Genomic DNA, 27910 nt, shown 5'->3' with positions numbered 1-27910 from the left:
TAAAACAGTACGTCTTTTATAACAGTGAAATAAGAGTGCAGGGATGTGCAGGCCAACTAATATCGGCCAGCCATAACTAATCCAGTCAAGTTGTGAAAGCTGATGCAGCACAGAGCAGCAATAGCAGCCAACCATGAAAATGCACTAGGGGCTTTAAAACGGCATAGCATATTCTAGAGTCCACAGAGCTATGACACATGCATTCAATGGTGTTTCTCTCACGTAACAAAGCAACTGAATTGTTCCATATTTCTTATGTAGAATTACGCTGTGACGCTGTGGATGCAGAGTCCTTGGTGGTAGCTGTTACACCATTACTCGTGACTGTCTCACTTTTAACCTGCTCATCTTCAGCGCTCATGTCTTGAAAGTGCACATTGTCTTCACTTGGCTCCTCGTCTGCCTCAGATTCAGTGCGTGGAAGACCAGTGTAATTCTGTGGGCGAAAAGAAATTAACATAATCAGTTCAGTAACAAAAATGGCAACCTGCCTTGGCCACCTGCCCATTGTGCCTTCTCAACAGTATTGTGCACTTTTAGGCATCACAGGAGAAAGAAAAGAAAACAAAAATGCTTCCAGGCACCTAGGTTAAGAGTTTTCTTTTCTTTTTCAGTCTCAAGGAATAGCAATGGCTTTCGAAAGGTGCTGCAAACCACATGTGTCTTGGCTGCCATCCCTTCCAATTTGACATGCATGCAAAAAATAGAATGCAGACACGGGGCACCACCTCAGGAATTTTCTAAATTCAATGAACCTTTTCAGGGTCACCAACATGTTCATTCATTTTCACCAGAGCGCACTAGAATGGAAAGCTAGTGTGTTTCGGGCAGTCCCCAAAAGCACTAAAAAAAATACCATGGTTTTCCTGAAAGTGAGCTTGAGGTGAATTACATAATAAACTCTTTCATGGCTTCTCTGAACAAAACACTGCTATGAAATAAAAAATTTACAAAACAAGAACTTAATACTATATTTCTTTCCTTCAGAAAAAACGCTACATTCCCAGCCACACAATAAGAACACAGCTTGAATGTTTAGGCCATTGAGAAATATATCTACTATAACTTAGCTAACACGACTTACCATCCTTTGGGCACGTTCACAGCAAACACTGTATGCAAATTCACTGATCTGCAAACAAGTGAAGACAGTAAATCAGCTCATGTGGGTCATTCTTGACACTATTCAACAGACAGACATGCACGGCAGGTAAGAGAAAGAGGAGACAAAAAAAAAAAAAACTTCACAATGACAGGAAGTAAATCCAGCATGCTTACAGAAAATGAACTTGGTATGGCCAGGCCTTGGAATCTATACAGAAGCCCTACAGATGTGTCCATGGCATAAACCTGGAAAAAAGCAAAACAAAGTTGAGCAGCAATTGAACAGCCATATTAAAAAAAAAAAAAAAAAAATAAAGCTCGTACATAGCCAGCAGACTGATTGTTTGATCCTTGTTCCTGACACCATCAATGACATAAAAAAGAGTTTTTCACCAAAACAACAGAATGTTTTAACTCCTGGCTGCAGCAATCATGGTTCAAGAGAGAAGATAAATGCTAACACCCCATTTACAACAGCCAATATAGCGAAGTAATCTCCTGATTTCCAACGACTTTGCTTTAACCGGGCTATTCTATTTGCAAAATTTTAGTGCCCTCACATGTGACAAGACTCAGTAATCACCAAAACAAATGTAGGGAAAATGAGAAGCTCGTAATACTCATCAAACTTTCACAATACTGTTATGCATGGGGCCACTAGTACTGGTGAAGCAGATTGCAGATGAAGCTGTATCGAGAGATATTAACCTTATGAAAGAAATTAGTCCTTTTAAAGTGAAATACGAGTTCTTAATTTCCTGCCAACCTTTTCTGAAAAGGCAAAAAATCTGGAGATTTTTTCCGTGAAAATGGGGGAGAAGATTCATCCTGAATTTCAGGCAGTGTCCAATGAGTCATTCCACAGGGGCCGTGCAGTGCAGATTTTCAGAGTAGATTTGATCAAAGCATGGTCCAGACGGCCCTTCACCAGTAGCAGATGTTGTGCACTGGTAAGTTTGATGAACAAAATTCAGTTTGAGTTTCAGTTTGTAATCCCAATCCCCATCGCGAGACATCCTGACGTCACATCCGCACATTGCGCAAAATCAAAAAAGGTTCGCTTTTTGTCGATGTCACAAAGCACGGAAACTCGAGAAGTATACAACTGCAAAAAGTTTTGAAAACATATCTTGGGCTTAGATAGCCACAAATTCAAGCAGAAGAGAATTCCAACTTTACACTCTGCACCAAAAACAGACGGCCTAGCTAACCCTAACATACACACAAGCAGCTGCGACAGTACAGAGGCTAGAAGGTATTTCTAGAGTTGTGAGCGGGTGCATTTTCAAAGGGCTTTCCTGAAACCAGTCTGGACCCATCATGTGGTGGCGCTGCAGGTGGCTGGCGAGCTGCTCTTCTGCAGACCAGCTTATGAACGAGGCGATTAGGAGCTGACATACGTGTGAGGCTGTCGCTGATGCGGCTTGTATTTCTGAGAGATAAATTATATATAAACGAGTTTATGAAGTAATTATTCGCGCTTGATGTTAATGCAACGCAACACACTTCGAATAAGGGGCACCTACAGGTGCGAAGTGCAGTATATAATCCACTCGCCGGTGTTTTTATTGCGTGCACCTCGTTCTCATGTATGTGGTTTGTGCAAGTTGCCCCTTCCTGCAGCCATGCGATACGATGGCTAAACTAACAGCAAAGATATTTAGCACTCCACATTTCTCTTAGTTATGCTCGTAAAGAAAGGACACGCAAATTCTATATATATATATATATATATTTTTTTTTTTTGCTCAGTAGCGAGCATGATAACTGTCCTTTTGTGCCAGTGCGACAGGTACGAAGAACTGATTGAATGGTAACCACACGTGAAATGCGATGCCGCAGAGAAAGGACATAACTTGAGTTTCTGCACTCGTGCTAATTTCAAGCATGGCGCCTGTGGGAGTTTCAGCACGGCAATGAACTAAAAGCAAGCAAGCAAAAAAAAAAATGTGGTTGGTAATTTACTTCTTAATTTAGCGTCACGTGATGAGTGCATACACCCTGCTGCTTTAGCATTCAGGTGAATCAATGGAATAAGCATATGCCGAAAATATAGCACCGTCACACCTAACTAAAAACCATAAAACTCAATTGAGGAGCTACGAGCGCAGCTTGAAGATACATTTACTACTTTCTTCGACTGCAACAAGGCTCGTTCAACAACTTTGATTTGATTGGTTAAAAGCCTTTTGTTTGGGGGAAAGAAACTAGACCGCTGTGAAAGGAAAAGGGGGAAGAAAGTTATTTCACGAGGCCAGAGTCAGTATACGGTCTATTCTGGGTTGTACTGGATCAGAAGCACTTCTATCGGTACCCCTACACTGCCAGGCCGCTTTGGCTCGCATATGTAGCAAATAGAAGCATTGTGCTTTGTTTCGTTTATTTATTTATTTATTTTTAATTTGTCAGGCATGCTCCCCCGTACAGCCTCGTCCACTCCTAGCTATAAAACAGTCACGGTTTTCAAAGCAGCATGGTGTATGACCTGGCTACGCGATAAAGCTTAATGGCAGGCCATGCGAAACACGACCTCCAGGCTCCTCTGTACTTGTGCAGGGGTGGAAGCAGGCTCGAGCATTTTGGAGCAGCATTGGAGCAACAAAACAAGTTTTGGAGCACGTTGCTAAGGTCAAATGCCACTGATAATTGCAGTCTTTGTTTTCTGAACTACAAAATCTACAATCTGATTCCTTTTTATGCACGTTCAACTTCACACTCATCTCTGACAAGACAAACGGCCAAAGCATGTAAAGATATATATATAACACAGGCTGACCTTAGCAACCACTTGGAACAGACCACCAGCAAACAGAACACTTGCTGGTGCACTTCAGAACTGAACACCTAGTCTGACCTAATGCATTTACTTATTTTGACTTGATGGATTCAAATGTTGAGTCTACCACTTAGATGTGCTTGAGCAGTGATACTAATCTGGAGAATGGGCATGACATTTCCACTCAACATCTTGTGCATATCTACCTATTTTATTTAGAATACAGTTCAAAGCCCCCAATACGGGGTATTACATGATCCTTTTTGATCCTATGTCTGACCTTATCGGATAAATTCCTGACAATTGGTTATTTGGTCTGCCAAAAAGGCACCTTCAGACCAAAATAACTCGGCTTGATAAGCTTGGCGCCAGTGCCACTCTCATACTTTTTGCAGACTGTAGAATCGCAGATCACTGCAGTGCCACCTCGATCGCCTTGTTTGTTTGTAAACAGGGAGGAGGTCTGCAGGGGTGGAAGCGGTTCAAGCATTTTGGAGCAGCTTTGGGACATAGACAAATGGCATTGAAGGGTATATATATTGTGAAAGAAGGCCAGGTCCAGACGGCAAGGTCGTGAAGGCAAGGCAAGGTATGCCTTTCATCAATATCATCATTCAGCTTTACTTCACTGCCTCCTGCCAATAATTTATCAGTCTTTGCTTGAGCAATGCTGGGGCTCATTTTTAATATCTTGGCAGTAGGCCATATGCCTTTCCTGCACTCTTGAGTAGCTTCCTAATGACTGACAGTTTTGGCATTCCAAACCATAACGCTTCAAGTATGACTTTGTCTGACGTAGGCCTGACATGCTTCTCAGGGACAAAGGAGCTCAATGTTGAAGTATTGGCTTGCTTTCATAGTAAAAGCAGTATAAAGGCTTGTGTATTTTTCGCAGCTGGACAAGTTTCCTAACGGCTCGTGGTAGTTTACGCTATTTGCTTCTTTTGCTACTCTCTCTCTCTCTCCAATGGTGATTCAAAAGGCTGGAAGGAGGTGCTACGTCACATGTATAGTGCATTTCTTTTGCAATTAACTTTCTAATCACCTGTGGCTTATACTAAATTTACTTGCGAACAAATATTTATTATGCTCCATGCTTCCTTCCCTTGCAAAAATTTCATTTGTATTAAGCCCAGTGCAAGATGTGTTATATCTTGTGGGATTCGGGCTTGCTGCGGCTGCCCTTTGCGCGGCCGCCGCCCGCTTCCCAGTTGTTCTCCCCGTTCCCGTTCTCCCGCCTGAGGCGGCGGAGAGGGGCTCGGACGACTTGTCACTGTCGTTCGGGCCACAGCTCCGCCCTGGCGTCCCAGTGGCTGTTCTCATTGGCGCCTTTTGGCGGGAACACGGCACCGCTTCGACAGCCGCGCTCGTGCGACGGTCCGAGCGGAGCCCAGGGAGAGACCCCTCCGAGACATCGCAAGGTGCGTACGCTACTGTTCTTGTCTGCCGGCCTTTGTCTGCGCAGACCAGTGTGTACTCGAGTTCGTCTGCTCCGGGTCGTACCTAAGAGCGAAGCTCGAGCCTGTCGATCGTGATCCAACGATCCGCGACAGGCGTACCTTGCGGTGGTTGCCCACTCTCTCTCAAAGGAACCCTCCGGTCACTGCGAGAGAGAGATCGCAGCACGCCCTTGCGTGCTGGCGGCGCGCATTCATTGTCACTGCGTGCGCGCAGTGGAGCCTTGCTCCTCGCACGCTCCGGGACACGGTGACTGCGTATGTGTGTATGTGCGTTTGTATATATGTGTATGTGTGTGTGTATATGTGCGTGCCACTGGAGGATGGCGTTTCAATAAACGTCTCCTGTGTGAACTTGGAGGCTTGTGTCCTTGCAGCGAAGTGCTCTCCTCCCTGTGGAGGTTCAGTGCGCGCTGCGGTGTTTCAGTGTGCGCGTGGTGACGGCTGATCGGGGCTTCGGCTCGCGCGACGCTCGAACCCACGGTGGTTGGTGGCCTATGCCCACGTAGAAACCACAATCTTTACCCTTGGCACTGTGACATTGTTCCCGAGTTCTGCTAAATTTGATGGCAGAAAATCAAGGCAGCCAGTTTGGAGCAGTTTTGGAGCAATATTGTATTTCGGAGCAGGATGGAGCAGGCAAAGCAGTTTGGAGCAGAATAGAGCAATTGGAGTAGCATTTCTACTCCAGCTTGTGTCGCTCTGCTTTGGCATGCGCCTGCATTGGACACATTGTTGCTTTGAAAGCAGTGACCGTGTTATAGTTAGAAGTGGACGACCCTGTACATGAAGCAGCGCAGCAGATATAGGCGTCAATCACAACCCAATTAAAGATTTATTCCCAACCAGGCTCTGTTCCTACAAAAACAGTTAATGAGAAATACAGAAACCTGCCGAATGTTAGGCAAAATATGACATAGGGTGCCAGAATAAACATAAATGCACTTTTCAAGCCGTTACGCATTTTGTAAAGTAGAGGCACATCACTATGATTGGGCCTTTCACCGTATTTGTCAGTGGCCATCAGCCTGCACCATGCACTTGCATTCATGCTTACTGGAGTGTTCTGCTAGAGTGCACTTCTACACCGCTACACATGAAACCACATACGTGAAACTCTGCATAAACTGGCTGATTCTAAAAGATACTCTGGAACCCTTTGACATTTTGTATGCCAGTGAACCGACAATAGCAAACTTAGTAAGGAAATAGCCCTAACTGATCCTAACAAAAAACACGGCGCGCGCCAACCACACGCAAGCTGATGGTAGTACCACATACTTATCAAATATTTCACCTTCACCGGCGCTTTCACAACACAACGAAACGCTTCAGCCACCTGTGTAACTAAGCAGCCATTGCGACAAGACAGGGAAAACGAATGAAAAATTTCATTATGACCGAAAGATATATGAGCTCATCTGGCTGCGCCGCTCACAGGAAGTTTGTGCAGGCCAAACGCCAGCTAGGTGTGGCGCCATCTGGCGACTGTACCGCTAAGTATTTCCTCTACGTCGCACCGCTCATGAAACTAAAAACTCTTTCTCACCTCTATAGCGAAAGCAAATGTAAAACGCAACAAGCCACAGCTACTCTGGCTTGATTTAGCTTAGACTGGCTCCCCAGGTCACGGTTTCGATGGTGCTAGTGCGGCGCTGATGGTGATGCTGGCAATTACGATGCAACTACAAATTATGCGGTGCCGGATTCGCAAAAACCATTCTTGCACAGGCAGAGGCAACTTTTCAACAGAGAGACGAAGGACAGCAGTCGTGCAATTGGTAAGCTCAGTCAAAAACTGGGAGTCTGCCGGGCAAATTGGGAGGGCTGGCAGATATGCTACAGGAACGTACAAAATTTAGTACAATGAACTACAATCGTTTGAAAATTTTAACACTGAAACACAAATCATGACTTGTAGAACCAAGCATTTGAGAAGTCAACGGAACTTTTTTTTAACATGATGCTAGAAGCTTAGATCTGTTTGAATCACCATGCCTAAGGACATGCCGCCAAGATGTTTACAGAAATATTCACTGCGTTTGTTAAGTGTGGAAAAGCACCCGAACTGTGGTATGAAGAGTGCTGAACTAACCTGAAAAAAGATCTCACAGCTAGCTTCAGGAATCCTTCCAGAAAAAGCTGCAAGTTTGCTACGTACACCGACCATCATAAGTTTATGGAGCATGCTTTTTATAAATAAACAACTTCTTTGTATCTGACAGTTGAGATTATTTTAACACTGCAGAGTATAATGCACATCCTCAACGTTAGGGTGATAAAAAGGAAATGATAAAAACTTTTTTTTTTTTTTTTTTTTGCTGATGCAGCATTCCAAGTACTGCTGACTGCAGGAGTACATAATTACTACATAGAGTCTGCAGAGTTACATAGAACTTACACAGAGTTACATAGAAGCTTACATAGAACTTACAGAAACAACCTTGAAACGGCCCATGTGATCTAGAGAACCAATCATTGGTCCTGAGCTGATGTCCACATGGTCCAGCAAACGATACAGCGTCACTGTGTTGCCACTAGGTGATGCGGCTGCTATTCGAGGAATCTGCTCTGCCTTGTACCTTCAGCACAAAAGAAAAACCCACATGCATTAAAACGAACCTTTGCACATCATTCCTTATCAAATAAGTATAGTAAGTAGCACCACAAACAACCTGATTCATAGAAGATTATTACATTATAGTGTTTTCTCGCGCCATAAAACTTAGAAACCTGGTTGCAAGCAAACTGAAGCAAGCTCCCTACCGCATTCCGCTTGTTTACACCTGAAAAGTGAAGCAGATCACCCAGGCCATACGCAGCAGAGTTTGAGCCTTTTTACTGAACTGTAAAAATTTCCTTTAATATATCCCTGGAAGGCTGTTTGATTGTGATTTCATTTAGAAATTAATTTCAAGGCCTTGTTCGTTTGAGAAAAAAAAATTGGGGGACGCTCAATCTGCACCTCGAGTAGAGGCGATAGCGCCGTTAACACTGCATTTTCATGCCGCAAATCTTTAAATATGTTTTGTTTAAGTTGGTTTTGGGTCAAAGGAAGCAATATCTGTCTCACTTATCTGTGAACCCCTACGCTTACAATTAATGGTGTCATAGCAGAGTGTTATTACACATGCGATGACACAGAGTTCACAACAACTACAGTCGAACCCGGATATATCGAACTCGAAGGGGATCGCGAAATACAGTAAAACCTCGTTTATCCGGATCTCGTTAACTCGGAAATTCGGTTAACTCGGACTCGCAGCGCGGTCCCGGCAAAACTGTGTATAGTTCAATGGTGTGAAATGCTCGTTAGCTCGGAGGCATTTAGCCGCGCACCGGTTAACTCGGACAACTCCTGAAGGCTATCACAACTTCCAGTGAGCCGCACGATACTCAGCGGTTCGGAGGCACACACTCCTTGCCGTAACCGACGGCATGGCAGGAGACTGCAGGAGAGTTGGAGAAACCGAAACCGAACAAAAGCTGCATGAGGAGCTTGAGAATGACGATGATGATAGTGAATGAGCGAGCAGTGGCTAGGTGGCGCCAGCCACCACCCGATGCATGGGTTTGGGGCTTTGGGCCACCGGACCATCCAGCATCTACTGAAAGCTGCAAGGACGACGGGATGGTTTGTTCAGCTGCTCAACGCCACGTGTGCTACGCCTACGATACAGTGCCCTACGCTGCTTCATTCTTTGTTGTGGGTGCACGTTGCGTTCGTCGACTGTGCTTGTGCGTTGTGCCATCGCCGTCGTTCTTCACAGTGATGGCGACCGCCACCCCAGCGAAACGACCACAGCAGCCAGCAAATGATTTAGAAAGAAAAGTAAAGATATTGAAGGAGCCGAACGAAGGCATTTCTCGGCAAGAGGTAATGAAAAAGTATGGCGTCAAGAGAAGCACGCTAAGCGACTACGTGAAAAACAAAGAAAAAATTTTCGAAGCATTTGACAGCGGCAAATTCACCGGGAAGAGAAAAAGGCTAAGGACGGCTGCGCACCCGAAAGTGGAAGAAGCACTGCTACGGTGGATTACAGATATGCGTGACGGACAGCTTCCTTTGAGTGGCCCGCTGATCTGTCAGCAAGCTGACAGGTACGCACAGAAAATGAACATAGAATCTTTCAGTGCGTCTGAAGGATGGTTCGCCCGCTTCAAAGAAAGGCACGGACTAGTCTTTAGAAACGTGTGTGGGGAAAAGGCAGCGGTGGATGAACGCCGCGTTGCTGACTGGAAGAGTACCGAGCTTCTCCAGTACCTGGCTCGTTACGAACCTGCCGACGTCTTCAATGCCGACGAAACGGCACTGTTTTTCAAAGCCTTGCCGGGCAAAACGATCACCTTTAAGGGTGACCCGTGCGTTGGAGGGAAGAGGAGCAAGGAAAGGGTCACTGTGCTTCTCGCTTCAAATATGTCAGGCACGGAGCGCCTGCCACTACTTGTCATCGGGAAGGCAAAAAATCTAAGGTGTTTTAAGAACATTCCCCGTTTGCCTGTGGAGTATCGAGCCAATAGAAAAGCCTGGATGACCTCGGATATTTTTCAAGCTTGGCTGCGGCAGCTCAACCGCCGCTTCTCCGCTAACAAGCGCAAGGTTTTACTTGTGGTGGACAACTGCAGCGCGCACACCCGAATGACAGGGCTGGAGTGCATCGAGCTCGTATTCCTTCCTCCGAACACGACGGCTGCACTGCAACCGCTGGATCAGGGCATAATTCAGCACGTAAAATGCAGATACAGGAAGCATGTGCTAGAACGGATGCTGCTGTGCAAGAAGGCAGGGCGAGAATATGACCTAAACCTCCTCAGTGCAATTCACATTTTAGTGCAAGTTTGGAACAACACGCCGGCCGAGGTCATAGCCAACTCCTTCAGGCACAGCGGGTTTGTCCGCCCTGATGACTGTGACGTTGAGCATACCCCGGAGCCCACTGAAAATATGGACAACGAAGAGGTGGATGACAGGCGCTTTGAATTTCTCCTACCTAGTGGTGTCCAGCTTGCCGACTACGTAGCAATAGACGATGATGCTGCCGTTGCTGGCCTACTGGCTGACGATGACATATTATCGGAAGTGCTCGACGGGGACGAAAATCATTCCGATGAAGACGATCGCGACCCGCCGTCACGACGTCGCACCATGCAGGAGGCCGCGGAGGCCCTCGCTGTACTAGAAGAATTTTGTGTAGAGTGTCGCGACAGTGAGCGTGCGCACCACCACCTGATGGGGTTGAAGAAAATCGTTCTCGCGCAAATTCCGGCGACTAGGCAAACAAAAATAACGCAGTTTTTCATGCAATAAAGGTATGTTTATGCGCCGCACATTTTTCTTGTTATTTTCATGGTCCATTCGATAATCCGGAATTCGGTTAACTCGGACATTTTTTCCGGTCCCTTGAGATCCGGATTAACGAGCTTTTACTGTAGTTCGATATACAGTAGACTCCTTTAAGACGAACTCCAAGGGACCACGAAAATTGTTTGTCTTATCAGAAGTTCGTCTAATCAGGAGTGCTTCCAAAAATGATGTTTGAGCATGCAGAGTGTGTCCAAATACCTCGTATATAAGAACAAATGAATAAAATGGCCTTTCAGGAAAATAAACTGCAATACAAGCATTTATTGGACTAATGATTGTCTACTACACTTTGCAGTAGTAAGGCATCAGGCATTGTTGACTGTTACCCAGTCTGTTATTTATTTTTGTGTCTGTCATGAAAATCGACGGCCTGCTACAAAAGCAGACATCTCGCTTAACTTTTGAAGATACCCTTCAGTGCCCTCACACTCACACTCACAGGACCGTTACTCGAAGCTTGCTCCGTTTGCCCGCCACGCAGTCATCACCAGCAAATGCGAGCGTTTTATTTGGGAGTACCTGGTAGAAAAGCGCAGTTTCGTCCACAATGTATATGTCTTGAGGGTCATATTCGTCCATGAGTTCATTCATCTTGTTCTGCCTCCAATCGCTACAGACCGCTTCATCCACTGCAGCGGCCTCGCCGACAACACAACGAAAGGCCAGTCCATGCCTTTTCCGAAAACGGTCGAGCCACCCATCGCTGCACGCAAACTCGACATTCAGTCGCAGGGCAACTTCTTCCGCCTTAGCTTTTAGTAGCACTCCATTCGCTGGCAAATTCGCACTGCATGCTCTCTTCACCCAGGCAAGCAGAACGTCTTCAAGGTCTTTGTGCATAGCTGCGCGCATCCTCTTCCACTTCGGCGCAAACTCACCATCTTCCAAAGCACTGGTAATCCGCACTTCGTCGTTCACGATACCGCTCACGGTACTTTTCGTGATGCCGAACTTGCGCGCTATTTCAGTCTTTGAAAGCCGGCCGGCGCGAACTTCAGTCAAAACTTCGGCCTTCTCACGAAGCTCAAGCGGCTTTTTTCGAGTAGTTGGCCGACTAGCCATAGTAGCAACACGGCGAACACAGCGCGCACGAAAACAAACAGCGCTCACCACGAGGTGACAGCGTACAGCCTGGTAGAAAATTGCGGGACACGACGCGCACACCCGCCACGAACAATGGATCTGTGCACTGCGTAGTAGGCGTCGTTGGCGGTCAGCAAAGGCGCGGAGCTCGGTAGCACTGGCATGACGACACTATCACGTGATCACCATTGGGAAACGTCATTGGCTGCTTTTTCTTCTCACCGTTTTTTTTCCCGTGTTTCGCTAGTTTTGCTGGCCGGGCCACACATGCTTTTTTTTTTTCTCTCTCTCTCTTCCTCTCTGCGCTCTGTTTCGTACTTGCCCGAGGTCGTACCAAGACAGCCGGCGCGACGCGAAACGCGAACCTACTCCTACTGCGGGGACAAAAGGAGTGAGCGGGGGAACGGTAGGAGAGGACGAGCAGCGGCACTCTTCCGCCTTCGTAGAATCGCATTTCCGATGCCGACGTGCTTGGGTCTGCGTGCGTCGGTGGCACGGATGGTCGTGGCACTGAAAAGCTTTTTTTTTTTTTTCTTTCCGCTGAAGCGCTGCTCGGACGGTCGAGTAAGCTGCGCGGGTGGGGTGCGGCCGGCCATGAAAATTCATCTTAACCGATTAGCGATTGCAAAGTGTTCATCTTAAGCGGATGTTTTTTGCATCGACTCTATGGGGAACCAAATAAACGACCTCCACTGTTCATCTTAACCAAGGGTTCATCTTAAGCGAGTTCATATTAACGGGAGTCTACTGTATCAATAATTCGATATACAGATATCAGCTTGTGACGGCACTTACGATGCGAAAAAACAATACCGTATTTGTCGCGTAATCAACCCACTTGCATAATATACCCACCCTCCACTTTTGCACTCGAGAATTTAAAAAAAAAAAAAAAACGTTAAGGCCAGCTCGCTCACATGCAAGCGATTGAGCGATCTCAGCGACGATGCGGCAGCGACAGAGCGAAAATTTTCAAACTTTGAACCAAGGTTTCTGTGTCGCCGCGGCAGAAATCAGAAATCGCGAGCGTTTTCGCTTGCATGTAGATGGCGCGCGTCACTTCGTTTCGGTCCTCTCACCCACAGCTCATTTCTTGGCAGCGTGCCAAGATGCTGCGCAGCGATAACGTCAAGGCGCGTTTATCTTTTGATAGCTCCTGCGGTGACGGGAAGCGAACTTGGCAGAGTGCCCGTGATGGCTTGATTGCACAAGCCTGGTTCGATCTATCACGCCGCGCTTGGAGCGGGCATCATGATCGCAGCAGCTGACCATGTGCTTACGTTGATTCATACATGCAAGGATAAACGACTCCTGCCAAACAAAAAAAAAATAATAATAATAATAATTTAAAAAAATAATAATAAAAGCCTCGCCGCTTCTTAACATCCACAGCTGCCATATCTTACGCTACGCCGCGCGTACAGCGCACCGATAACAATGGATGACTCTCGCAAAAAAAAAAAAAGAGAGAGAGCCACGTCTGTCTGAAAACGGGCTGAGCTGGCTTGGCGCATGCGTAGCGCGTGCTGAAGGAGAGAGATAGCTCGGCAAAAGAATGGGCACACCCACGCACAGGGCTTGCAAACGTCATGTGCTGGCGCGCGGGAAACGATAACTGCAGAGGCGCGCCTTTGGGGAATGGGCGAGCAGCCGTCTCCGAACTGTCCCCTCACTCCTTCCGTGCGTGACTTGAAAGCATCACGAGGCAAACGGCCAAGGGTGATGCGATAGTCTTTGGGGAAGGCCCACTTTCCAGTGCATGGTGCGGAGTTCGATATATCGAACGACTGGTGAAATTGACTTTTACATGGGATTTTCAAGGGGATATTCCGCGAGTTCGATATAACTAAAATTCAATATATCCGGGTTCGATATAACCAGGTTCGACTGTATTTATTCCGGCGCGGTCAGCTGGCGACAAAAGAGCGATACACATAGACAAACGGTTGTTTTCCCTGCCCTGCCGCTCAGTCTCAGTGTGTCTTTCACCCCACCCAAGCGCATGTCCCTTGACCCAACTACTTGCCACGTGGTGTAGCCCTGGTTGGTGGCGGATATTACATGAAACCTCCCTTTCTTCAAAAAGGCAAGCTGCAGGTCCAGGTGGCTCAGAGGTCGGCACTGGCATCTGCTTCTTGTGGCTGTCACGGGTTGCACGTGCTTGCCTATGTGCCTTGTAAGCTCTGTCGATGTCTGTACAAGATACGACCTGGGTTGATAGCCGCTTGTGTTATGGTCCCGTAGAATACTGCTCCACTCAGTATTCACACGGCTGTCTTCGGCGGGATGCGTTCCCGATTCTGTGCCCTATGCTGCACATTATAGGTGCAGCAAACCTGGGATTTGTATGCTTTGTTCTTGCTTCAGAACTCACTGTCATCCCACTTCAGCATAAAGATTTTAGTGGCGGATGGCACAGTTACCTAGTAATGTTGATGCAGAGTCTCATTTGAAGTTCTGTTGGCAAGGAGCCTTCCGTTGCTGGTGTGGCTCTGTGGGACAGCAGTGCCATATTTATGTTTGGAGATTTCTTCAGAAGCTGCTTGACTGTCTGTACTGAGCGTTCAGCCATGCTGTTACTTTGGGCGTAGTACGAACTTTAGGTTATGTGGTCTGAGGCCCATCGTTTCATCAGTTCCTTGAACTCGAATGAGGTAAACTGCGGACCACTGTCCGTGCGAACTGTTCTCGGTATTCCAAAACATGCCATGACTGCTTCCAGAACACGGATGACGTCTCTTGTAGTTGTACATTTAGTTTCTCGACCTCAAAGAATCTTGAATAGTAGTCTACAACTACGATGTAATCTTTCCCTTCCAGTGAAAACAGATCAACGCCGATGGTATCCCACGAATACAAAGGTAGTGGTGTCTGGAGAAGAGGTTCAGTGGGAGACTTTCTGTATTCTTGGCACACCAGGCATTTCAGCCCATAATTTTCTATCTCTTTTCCAATGCCGGGCCATCATACAGATTGCCTTGCTCTTGCATGACAGCGATTTGTGCCCATGCGACCTTCATGAAGTCTTTTTAGTGCTTCTAGCATGAGGCTGGTGGTAACAAGTCTGTCACCTTTAAAAAGTAGGCCTTCAACTAGTGAAAGTTCACTTGCCACGTCTGCGCAACGCTTGAGGCCTGGTGCTAGACTATGTATCGAAGGCCATGCTGTAGTGCATAGAATCTTCACTGTGTTTAGTGTAGGGTACGCTTGGATGCTTATCTTGATTTTGTCTAGCATCTGATGTGATGCTGGCAGCTGCTCCAGGGTTAGGGCTTCAATCTCTTCCCCATGCGCTCTCGAGGTCTCGTCATTTTTACCCGGGCTCTGTTGCGGCTTTCGAAACAACAGGTCAGCTGTGAACAGCTTGCACCCTGGCGTGTGAAAAATTGTATAATCATATTCAAGAAGACGCATGCGGAAGTGCCGAGTCTCTGACTCAGTTCATCCAAGCGCTTGGTTGTCAGCAGGGGAACCAGGGGCTTTTGATCTGTTTCAATGTGAAATGATGACTCAAGAAGGTACTTACGATAGTGTTCACATGCCCAAGTGATAGCTAACGCTTCCTTCTCAATTTGTGCATGCTTCTGTTTCATTTCCGACATCGAACGTAATGCATATGCGACTGGCAGCAGCCTTCGGACTACTGCAGCAGAACTGCACCTACACCGCAGGACGATGCATCTATTGACAGCATGTGTGACCTGCTTGTTTCGTAGTGCACAAGAACTGGTGTTGCACTTAGCGCCTTCTTCACACCTTCAAAGCTTTGCTGTTGTGCTGGGCCCCAGTACCACTTGGCATCTGCACGCATGAGGTCTCTATATGGTTTGGTCATGTCGGCCAGACCTGGGAGGAACTTTGTCAGATGATTTGCTGATCCAAGGAATGACCTGACTTCAGACATGTCCCTTGGTGCATCTACCTGCATAATGGCCTCTACTTCGTTTGGGTCGGCCCTGACACTTTCTGCGGAAATGATGGTGTCTCAGAAACTTGACCTCTTTTTACCTAAATTCACTTTTGTTGACGTTGAGCATGACACCTGCCCTCACAAGCCAACTCAGCACTTTGTTAGGACTTGCTTCATGCTCTTCAACTGTTCTTCCAGACACGATGTCATCTTGCAAGCATGCCAGTCTGTCTAGGCCCCCCAGAGCGTTGCCATTGGCGCGAGCTTGGGGCACAGCGTCATCAGTCATGGCGTAGTTGAGGTTAATGTGCTACCGCATTGGTGTATAGCCGCTTTTCGCAGCAACAGGCTGCCCGCTGTCCTCCCTTGGCACTAGACTACTTGCTCACTACTGCCGCCATGTGGTAGCAGAGTGTAATTACACATGCGATGACACAGAGTTCACAAAAACCATTTATTCGGGTGTGGTCGGCAAGCAACAGAAGAACGATACACCCACAGTCGTTTTCCCTGCCTCCCAATCCCAGTGTGTCTTTCGCCCCACCCGCAGGCATGTCTCTTGACACGACCACTTGCCGTGTGGTGTAGCCCTGGTCAGTGGCCGATAGTCCCCGACAAATGGTATGTGGTTGGTTCAAATCCCTACCACAAACTAGCCTCCAACATGACTCGCAGATGGATGCTAAATGAGAAGTGAAATGGTATGACACCACCCTGAATTCTGCACAACAGTTGTGTCATAATTTTGATAAAAAATCCTGTGTGTATTTTTTCTAGCACGTTATGAATGATGCCAAATTTTTCCCCGAATATTCGGCGACGGCTTTTCGGCACGAGCCCAATACACTCTCGTGTAATAATTTTTATAGTTCAGCACCACAGCCCCGGTACAAGTTATGCCACAAACTAGTGCTCTAGATAGTTCTGTGCGCTCAATAATGAAAGAACAGCAAACATTGAGAAATTAAAATCTTCAACGATACATAGCCAAAAGGCAATAAAGAGAAATTGCTTTCGACAGTTCAATAAAAAGCCAGTGATAGGAGCGAGTCAAGCACAAACGTTGCTGCATTTGGCACACAATGACCCCCTTAGCGATCAACAGTGCTAGCACACTCACAGTGAATGAAGCTATTGCAGTCCTCAAAAAAGACTTCCACAAAAATTGCTGTGCACTCTGAAGTAAGGGCAGCACCCCTCAACTTAGCACTCAATAATTTAGTAAAAAATAAGACAATAGCAGCCAAAAACTATTTGAGGTGTGCATAATTTTGCCCATGCGGTACGTTCCACTAGAGCTAAGAACGATAACTGGCTGCAACACACAATGCGACCATAGATGCAATTTGCCTAGCACTCAACTCTGCGTAAGTGCTACTTCACCATTACGCATATTACAGACATGCTAACATGAGTACATAATGCAAAGCCATCACTAACATCTAAGAGGCAGCATCAAGAGAAGGAGAGTAAGTGATGTGACAAAAGGACCACTCACTTGTTATCTTCAAACAATTGAAGAGCTACTGAAGCGTCCACTTCCAGCCGTTCAAAATGATGGGGCTTGGTTGCAAGCCGCCTACCCATCCCAGAGAGCACATCCAACTCGTCCTGCAAAGCGACGTGCCTTTTTCAAACACCATCCAAGTAGCTGATACCACACATAATCCAATACTTCCCTTGTGAATCATATTAACAGTCAGAAACAAGATCATTTTAACCCAGACATGCAGCAAAAAAATAAAATAATAGTAATAAGAAAAAAAAGCACGAGGCACGGAAGTTAGTGTGCACGAAACGCAGCACATAACACAAACTATCTTTCCTGCACAATTAATAGAGGTGTGCAAGTGCATTTCAAGTGTTGTGAACCAAAAGGCACCAAGAAAATACAAAGCTAATAAGAGAGTGATTGCTCATTACCATCTAGCTTCCATAAAATTTTGCACTTGAATAAAAATCTGTTTTGGTGTGAGGTTTGGACCTGGGAGCACATCTCAAGGGGTCTTTCGCTCTACCAATTGAGCTAACTGGGACAGCTAGCATATATTTAATGAACAACAACTTGAAGTGGGAGCTTGCATGGCATGGAAGAAAATGAACTGAGTAAAACGTTAAATGCAAAGCTAACAATAAAACAAACTTACAGTGAACAACTCGGTAGCACACCAAAATATCAGCGTTCAATGCCTAACTGTGCAAAATCACCCTGATGCAAACATATGACTCAGATTATTTATCCAACAGACCTATAGCCAATGCCACACCAAGGTCAGTTTTCATGCCATGGCATTAACTCTTTCACCAAAGCAGTGCACTCCAATTATAAAGAGACCCAGCAAGGCTCTCTGAAAGTGGCAAATAAAACACTCGATTATTAGATAGCACTGCAACAAATATTTGACTCAAACAAAACAGATCACACAATCTTGCTCAAATACTAGTGGCTTGTCATTTAATGCAGCTGAATGAATTCCCAGCCACCCACTGGGCAGCACATCAATGAATGCGTGTTGTGAATGATGCAAATGTTTTTCCCAAGCTAGCAAAATCCAGCAGCCACAAACAGCAGACTAGCACAGAAAGAAAATTCTTAACAAAAGGAAAAAGGCAAACTAGAGAGGCAAACAGGCTAGTTTTAAAAAAAACCTCAAATTTAGTTCATAAAAAAAATAACTGGCTTACCTGACGTGGCTCCCAATTTTCAATACCAAGGTCCACATTGTACACAAAGCTTCCAGATCGTACTGCACATGAAAACAAAAGTAGTTACTTACATATGTTCAGACAATACAGTTGACCTTTCTGAAAAGACGCAGCACAGCGATAACTTCCCCCAGACATGCCTAGGTTAACATTTCCTTGTCCTCGCCTATTCGATAGCCCACTATCAATGGTTTCATGATTCGAATTTTCCTGCTTTCGAAGCGCTCCTTGAAAAGTGGCATTATCCAGTGGGAAATAGAGGAACCCTTCTTTCAGTTTTGATTTTGGTTTTATTCTTTGCGCCGTACCATGCTAGTCCAGATGGTTTCCGGAGTCAGGTGATCAGTGCTCCTTGTTTACATCAAGGCGACGCCATGCGCTCTTGCTGCACGGAAACGGCACGGTTCCGCGAAAGTTGACGCATCGGAGAGCTCGTTTTTATGTTGGTTTCATCGCGCTAACACATTGAACGACAGAAAAGACAAACACCACGGAGCGCGAACTAACAACTGGTTTTAATGGATGAAACGGAAGTCATTTTATACACAAAACGTGATCGTCATCAAACAAACATAAGCAACGAGGAAACATGAGGAAACAATCATCGCAATTGCAAATCAATCGCGCATCCAGGGAAGCTGGCTACGCATTGCCAGCACTGCAAATGTAAGCCTCAATTTGAAAAAACCGCTGTTATTTCGCATTCTGATAATAAAACCGAAAGAGAGATCACAGAAGCGTTTGAAATAAAATCCGTCAGGGCCGATATGTGTATCAGCAACGTATCACTGTCATTGTCTATTTTGTCTATTTTGAGTGCCTTTCCTGTTCCTACAAATTGTTTGCTTACCAGCTTTACTGGCGGTTACATTTTTACTGCTGGTCCTAGTTTTAGAGCAGAGAGAGCTGTGCAGTGCTATTTGCTTGTACAATAAACTCCATAGCGTCACAGGCCCCATTCTGTAGAAAAGTTGGCACCAGTGTTGGCGAAGCAAATGAAAAATCACGAGCATGCTTCTGGCAGGTGGTAGTTGGCTGGTGACATAGCCAGGTACTGGCTGGTCAGCGAGTTGAATGATGTCGCAAGGCCACATGACATGGCCGAGTCAACAAGCACTGACCCCCCCCCCATGGGCTTCCCTTTCCAAAAAGGCTCGGTTTTCTTTTTTTTTTTTTTTTTTTCAACTGCTGAGCACAAATCACTATCTTGCTCTTTTCGTGAAGATTACAGCCACACTTTTTCATTAAAGAGCACCTCAAATTTCTTGTGTTTATTGTACCTAGTGCATTATAAAGATGCACAGACTGATGAGTTCACTGAATGGAAGTAGATATTTTTTTCCCTCTGATGCCTCCCACCTTGGCTCACAATATCACAGGTGCTGGAAGGCTAACGCACAGCATGGCGGTAAAAATGCTTGGGTACAAACTGAATTATGCTGCAGTGCCTACTACAGTAAAACTTCGCTATAGTAAACACGAATGTAGTAAAAACTCGGGTATAGTAAAGTGAAACTGAAGTCCCAGTTCATATTCCACTGATGACTGTAATTTTTTTCCCTTTATAGTAAATACATTTTTGGTAAATATCAGTTACAGTAAAGTGTGTCTGGCTGGGGCGACGACTTCCCACAAAACGACATCGCCGCACACGCATTACATTGAGGCAATTTTTTTTCTTATAAAACAGAAACACCTTTCTTTTTTTTAAGTAGATTTACCGCCATGCTTAGCAGCACTCAGGAGCAGACAACTTTGGAGCCACAAGGTAAAGCATGCAGCACGCAAGAAAAAGAAAAAACGCTGCCTACAAACATGGAAAGAAGGCGGTACAGACCATTCAGAAAGTAACAGCAAGTAATAGTGCAGCGAAAAATAGGGAAGGGAAGAAACAGCTAAACATTCGCAGCACTGCGCAGCCCCAAGCACGAGGCAGCGGTGACAAAAAGTGGAGGCAGGGCGTGTGCAGTTTTGCAGCGCTTGACTGCCGCGCACAATTCTTATCTTTTTGCCTCTTAAATGAGAGAAACAGTGGAAGATGACGCCGCGTTTATGCAAGACTTTGGTTTTCACATGAAATCATCGGTTTTATTTATAGATATGCTGCCCGCATGCTTAAGAGGCATTTCCACAAGATAAAAACAAAAATCCCATAACTGAAAAATTAGCACGAAAAGATGAAAAGAGAGATGAAAGGTATCTTAGAGTTTTTTTTTTTTTCATTAAGCAACAAGACTTGTTCAGAAAGTAGGCAACTGATTACCAGACAGCATCTTCAGGATATCACCAACCACTGATATAGCAAAGATGTTTGGCAATCTCAGTGACTTTACTTATTACAAAGGGAATCTACTGTATTGTGTATGTGTTTGTGCACGCACGTGTTTGTTGCCAGTATGCTAATTTACGGGCTTGGGAACAATATAACGGCTACAACCAACTGGCTGGATAAGTAAACAGCTAGCTCCATGTGAGTGCTTGTTACTTAAATGGAGATTTTATCAATCCCTTCATTACAAAGATCTTAGTGCTAATTTTATTATTATTATTATTTTTTTTTTTTAAATACCTATAGCATGTCACTTTGGTGTCCATTCTATTCATGACTGCAGCATTGGCTGGTTTTTTTATAAAGGTTTAAATCGGGTAGGCAATATTTGCACTTCGTCTGTGCACGCAAGCTTCGTGACGAATAACTGAAGTTGTCTGGCATTGCAACTAAGCTTATTTTCACTGCTAAGCCCCTGCTATTAAGGTTTAAGTTTTTAAACCTTAACATCGGTTTGTAATGTTAGCTGTCTGTAAGCCACCGAAACCAAGGGCGGCGTCACAGTTACAACCTCTGGCTGGTGCTATCGGTTCACGAGCTCCCTTTAAGATTCAGTCACTGAAATACACAGTTTGTATTAATGAACTGTCAAAAACAATTTTGTTTTAAAATTAGACAATACCCTGAAAAGAACAAAAAGATTCAATTGAGAAAAGGAAATACTATATAAAGAAAGATAGAGTTTTACAGCCGTGGGGCAGGGGTGACTTGACAGAGGTTTGCACAGGGCGCTGAATGTGGTAAGGCTGGCCCTGAATCATGGTACAGTTAAATCTCGTTACAAGAGACACTCAAGGGAACCCAAAAAGGTGTCTCTTGTAACCTAAAATTCCCATTTGCTCGTACATGTGACAGTTTAGATTCCCTTATCTAAATTCTGTTCTATATCAGTGTCTTGTTTTGTTGCAATATGTCAAGAACCAAGAAGTGCCTCCTTTTGACTGGGAAGTCAAAATGTCTTTATTGTTTCAGCCGCCGTCATCACATTCCTGTGTGACTGAAACAACAGGGACATCTTGACTCCTCAGTAAAGAGGAGGCACTCCTTCTTAGTTCCTGACATATTGCAACAAAACAGGACACTGATATGGAACAGAATTTATTTAAGGGAACCTAGCTGTCGCACATACGAGTTAGTACGAGTTAGTTGCATTGCATGAGTGTACCTGGGTTAATTGTGTCGCTTATAAATAGTGAAAATTACTTTAGGGACCTGAAAAAGTTGTCCTTAGTAACAGAGCGTCTCTTGCAAACATGTCTCTTGTATGTTGCAGTGTTAACATGGCACACACAGGAAAGCCAACCAGACCATTTTTAAGTGTCTCTTATAACTGAGTGTCTCTTGTAACCATGTCTTTTAATATGTTCATTTTGATGCGAGGTTATTTTTTAGAGGTAAATTAATAACTAGATTTGGTTTGGTTTGTGGGGTTTAACGTCCCAAAGCGACTCAGGCTATGAGAGACACCATAGCGGTGGACTCCGGAAATTTCGACCACCTGGGGTTCTATAACGTGCACTGGCATCGCGCAGCACACGGGCGCCTTGCTTTTCGCCTCCTTCAAAAAGCGGTCGCCGAGGCCGGGACTCGATCCTGCATCCTTGGGAACAGTAGTCGAGAAATTAATAAGTAAGTTAGACATTTTGTGATTATATGTGACCAGATGCAAAGCATGTTAGGCCTAGTGACATCGGACAAACGGCGTACTACAAGTACCTACTCTACTGGAAGCTGAGCCAGGTGGCATGTGGCCAGTGTCTCTTTGCATTTCATGATGCACGCAACGTGTCCTGCACCCGAATTTTTGCACAGCATAAAGGTTTGTCCTTTCTAAAACGCTAAGTGCATGAGGTGAGTTTAGCATCCCTGAGACACTGTTTTAGCAGTTCCAGGCAAAGTATGGAGCGTGGGACAATATGCTCATGGCTGCAACAATTGTTTCTGGCAGGTATCGTCTACCAGCTCCTATCGGAACGCATTAGGTGGCCAAAATTATGAACGCATGGAACAGTCTTTACAGCTGCCATTTATTGTTTGTCAAATTGCCAGCCACTAAGTTGGGGGTGTGGCCTTTTTAGATGATATATAAGATAATGTCCACAGTGTACTGTGCATCGCATTAAGATCTTGCTATCAATCCTGAAGTAACATTGTAATAATGTTTCATTATTTCTTACTTCACCTGCAATTAACTGAGCGAAAATTTTGATACAAAATTAGATCAAAAGGGATAATTATAGATATTTGCCAATCTGCTTTCAGGGTGCTGAGTTTCTGCAATGCAATCAGTCTACTGTATTAAATAGGTATCAGTTTCTCTAGTAATACAGTGAATCCTAAAATGTGCGGCAAAAAAGCAATCAATGAAATGAAACATCACAATTCTCTCCATGAGGCAGTTATACAATCCTTTAAGGTTAAAAAGAGACTATTTTCAGTTTCTTAGAACAAGCTTTTCCTGCATTCAAAAGAGACACACCCCAATTCTTAGAAATTCCACAAGCCATGCTGTGCCCAGACAACACTTTGAGAAAACAATCGTAAGATAACTGATCAAGACAGATGCATGTATTAGAGCCTTCCTCGAAAATTTAACACGATCACACAAGTTCACTTTCTTCACATTAATCAATACATTCACATACAAACCTTGAGGCTGTGGCCAACTGTGCAGCTGCACATAAAACTGGTCCTTGAAAGCCCTCTCTACGATGTAGCCAAGAAGAAAACTGCCTGTTCGCCAGAAAGCCTGGAATCAAGAAAATGCCCTACTAATGAAACTAGAACCCTAGCATGCTCATCAATGGCCACCTTGAGCTGGTGGCTAGATGCACAAATAATACAGGCACTACAACAGAAAAAAAGAAAGGAGAAACCGACAAAGAAAAAAAGCAATGAGCAGCATACCTTATTAGCAAAGTAAGGATTTGGGTCCTTGTAGAAATTTAGTCTGAGCTGGCAGTCCTGCACAAGCGGTCTGCTCATATCCCATGGCTCTCCATCAACCTCTGCAATGGCTGCTCTCTGCACCAGGCTCTCATGAATGTCTGCCAGGTCCAAGAACAAAAAAAGAAGTACTTAATATGTGGACAAAACATGTGCAGCAGCATAGGCAATTCTACTGAAACACCCAAATGTAGCACACTACTTGTGGCCATGCAGTGTTTGCCAGAACAAGCAACCATCTGCATTTCAATGCCTGTCTAAAAGCTAACCATGTGCATCTGCCCCTGGCATGACCTGTATGGAACTAACACCGCCTGCAAGCCAGGGGAAATGAATCACAGCTTCAACAGGCGAAGTGGATTGGTATCACCATTTAACAAATCAAAACGAGAAACCTTGCCACTCACTTGTGTATTTTTTTATCCCTTCCAAAAAATGCAGGCACCAGAGCATTTCAACAGATCAACCTGCTCCTCCAACAGCTTAGCTTGCAGACAAGAGCGCTTTTCCCTAGTATACACTACAGATACAAACCAAGCAAATACTAGTGTAAAATACCCAGCACCTACCCATGCTTGAAAAAGTGCACTCCCCATACCCCCTTTTTCTTCCCAGTTTGAACCAAGCAAGCACCTGTGTTATTATGTCCAAGTGCAAGAGAAGTTCAAAAGCATGGCAAAGACATATCCGGTGCCCACTCAGTATCAGTAAGTGCACTGCTCAGTACCTTCGCAGCATTTATCACAGAGGAAGGTTGAGGAGGGGAGGTATGGTTCAATTACTCTATAGTAAGCAGGACAAATAATGTAGGCAGAGAAAGCAACAGCACATACACTGGAAACACACGCTCTATCCACCGTGGCTTTTTGGCGAGCGAGCTTCTGGGCATAAACTGCCAGCCTTCAGGGTCTCGACAAAACCGATTGGAAGGATTCTGATGCGAGATTTTTTTGCAGCTGCACATTCCGGGTACTCCATCTTGCCTTTTCATACCTCTGACTTTTTTTTTATGTGAAAGCGTTAACATCCTTATGCTGGAAAAATTCAGTTGGGTTTGGCTATTTGAAACCTCACAGCCTCGAAAAATTACGACCGTGCCTCTGACAGGCTTTTCATGTGAATGTTAGCATCCCCATGTCAGAAATCTCAAGCATACCTCTGGCAGGTGGCAGATGACAAACACTGCAACCCTTGCACTTCTCTTTAGGCCTCACAGTCTCAAAACATTACGAGTATGCCTCTCACAGGTGGCAGTTGCCAGGTGGCATGGCCAGACACTGATTGGTCAGAGGTGCACTGGCACACCAATGCTCATTTACCTTTCGCTCATACAAGACGTCAGGCGTGTGACTGATTGGCGGGTTGTGTGACGTCATGAGATGAGATCGCATTGTTGATTTGTAGGAGCTATCAACTGAGGTAGGTCCTTTCATGTGGAAGGGTGAAATGGGAATTAATTGCACTGAGACCTATGCACCTGCCGTTTGAAGCTTTGCAGCCTCGAAAAATTATAACCATGCCTCTGGCAGGTGGTAGTAAGTGTCCATTTCTCTGACCACAAAGTTATGATGCTCTCACTCAGCTAGAAATGTTCACCTAAAAAACGAGCCGACAGTTACTAGACATCTCATATAGTCGAAATCATCTAACAAAATTTTGCCACCGCACAATAAATGATTCAGAAATGAGCATTGCTGTCTTTCTCAATTCATTACACAGGTGATACCATAATCATGCAACATGCTGCAGCAAACCAATGCTCGCACGTATATTTTACAATCTCACTGATCATCTGTGAATATTTTGCCGTGTTTTCTGATGTCTCTGGATATATGCATCAAGGCAAAAGTGTGTCAGTTACCAATCGAGCCCTCTCTCTTCATGCAGACAGCACTCCTCTTATGTCATCAAAAAGGGATGGTTAAACATAGGCTAGAGCAGTGTTTGAAATAGCTGAGGGCAGTTCGAGGCACCGACGTCTATGATATTAGGCATCTTCTTATCGATCAGGCACCAATCTACAAGACTAAAGCAGTGGTGAATGTTGCCAAGGCATTCAACACCAACAATGCGTACTCCAAACTCCTCCAACCAGCGGATGCTTATTGTAATCAACCTTTCAAGGATTGCTTTCAGATGGTAGTGGGAGGTGTTCATGAGGTCCCATGAGAGGACAAACAAAGGGAATTCTGGAGGTCGTCATGGCGAGATGCCCTGAACTTTGTGTGCAAAGCCTGGGCAGCAATACCAGAAGGCATGACAAGGAATCGTCCAAGGGCAGAAGCCTTACCACTTGCTGAGCGGCAGAGAGAACACGGTTCTCCATTAATTCCAAGTGGTAATCACCATCTGCACCCAACAATCGTGGTGCCCTTATCGACACGTGTTTGAACTTCACATTTTGCTTGGACTTGAAAAAGTTCTAGGAATTATGTTATAAAATTAGCCATGCATACTTTTTTTTTCATGTCATCTAATAAACTTTAAATTCTGCGTTTGACATTTTGTGTGCTTACGCGGTACCTTCCCTCCCCTGTGCAGTCTTAAAGTCATAATCAGCTGCTGGATCAAGGGCCCACTCCACCACATGCCAGTTCTAGATTTCAAAGATCGTCCTAAGTGCCCATCTCAATATTTTGTGATTACCTTCAAATTTTAGGGCACCTGCTTGGTATTTTATGGAAATGTGAGATGCATTACATTATGATACGGCCTTCAAAACAAAATCTCTATGTGAAACCTAGATGCAAACGAACTAGAAGAAAAGGAAAAAGAAATTTTAATGTGTGTGATGTTCACGTGTAACTTGACATATTCTTTCTTCAGCTTTTAACCACTGCAGCAACTCCTGCATATCCTACAGCCCTCACACGAGTGCAGTATAAAGGCCAGGAGCAACTTGCCTTACATAGTATCTATGCATGTAACTGTACTGAGAGAACCAGCACGCAACACCTTGAAGTAGCATGAGACAAACACAACTAGCAAAAAAAAAAAAAAAAATAAATAAATTATCAGAGTGCTTGTACTGCCATACTCATTTTTATCATACCTCGTATTCAGCTTTGTATTATAAGCTTCTGTCAAGCGTCAGGCTATATCTACATCAAGTGATGCTCACAAATACTCTGCAGCGGCCAGTGGCCACTTAAGTACTTACGTCTAGCACAGTCGTGCGGTGTAGAAATTCCCTTATTCATAATGAGAGTACAATCTTCCATTGGCCCCAAGTATCGCACTTCAATTTTTTCCACGCGCGTAATCAGAGCTGCCTGGCGTTCTTTTTCGGCAGTGAACAGTGCATCTCGCTTCTTTCTGACAGCTTCATTCGTCAAGCGTGACTCGCTGGTGGCCACCGATGAGGAGCAGACTGTTATGAACCAAAGAAACAAGGCAAACAGGTGATAAATTTTATTGATCACTTTCGGACATGCAGCACCGATCGAATCGTTCAACAAGACAAGAATGAAGGCAACATCAAACTCGTACTAATAAACGTTGGCTACATTCCGAAAGCATGCACCTCATAATCCGGTTCAATGAACTCATACGGCTTAGGTACAAGATACTCGAAGTATTCACAGCAATAAAAGGTTAGTTTAGGCTCCGGAAGGAGTCCGAAGGAAGCTCTGGTCAAACTACATAACGACTGCAGTGTTGTCGCTCGATGTTTGTCGAAACGTGAGCGTAGCACGTGCAGATGAAACAGCGCAACACCAGAAACAACTGCTCTAGTTGATTATTTGATACTCACAGTATCTGTGCCTTGAACACGCCCCTCTCAGAAGGAAGAGCACGCGGTTTGACGAATTGATCGACATCGTCACTACTTTTGCATAAGCTTTGCGTAAGAACGCTTACACCAGACAGTCAAGGCACATCGCTATGATGCGAAAAACTACTAAGCGCCCAATGGCCCAAGCAGGCATGGGGACATGGGAAACGATGATGTCTATCGCGAAGCGCAGCCTGAGAACCAGAGAGTTACGCATGGCGCCGCACTTAGACGCATACTTGTGCTCAGATCGTGGCTCAGATGCAGTGGCCACAGCCGAAATATTGGCACACAAAACCTCTACCGTCTTCCTTCACAAATAAAAACGGCCTTAATTGTTTTCGTCAGTTACCGAAGTTCGCAGGGTTTTATAATTTTATCAAAATGAAGAGATAACCCCTCAGGTACACAAGGTAGAAAGCAACGGGAAAATCAACATTTCGTTTATTATGGCACAAA

The 27910-nt window shown here is 45.0% G+C and overlaps 1 protein-coding gene across 1 annotated transcript; it reads right to left on the bottom strand.

Moving 5' to 3' along the window:
• Positions 1-27624, bottom strand: mRpL39 (mitochondrial ribosomal protein L39). Its single transcript, XM_084589138.1, has 10 exons — positions 27431-27624; positions 26837-27046; positions 23638-23777; positions 23380-23479; positions 18381-18442; positions 17194-17306; positions 7772-7919; positions 1279-1350; positions 1085-1132; positions 1-436 (listed from the first exon to the last, which is right to left on the bottom strand). Exons 1-10 carry the CDS (start codon positions 27495-27497, stop codon positions 254-256), a joined length of 1143 nt encoding a protein of 380 aa, XP_084445264.1. The 5' UTR covers positions 27498-27624; the 3' UTR covers positions 1-253.
• Positions 27625-27910: the final 286 nt, after the last annotated feature.

Source organism: Amblyomma maculatum, chromosome 1, assembly GCF_055883805.1.
Source record: "Amblyomma maculatum isolate TAMU_Amacu chromosome 1, ASM5588380v1, whole genome shotgun sequence".
Classification (NCBI taxonomy): Eukaryota; Metazoa; Arthropoda; class Arachnida; order Ixodida; family Ixodidae; genus Amblyomma; species Amblyomma maculatum.
This window is presented reverse-complemented; position numbering and strand designations above follow the sequence as displayed.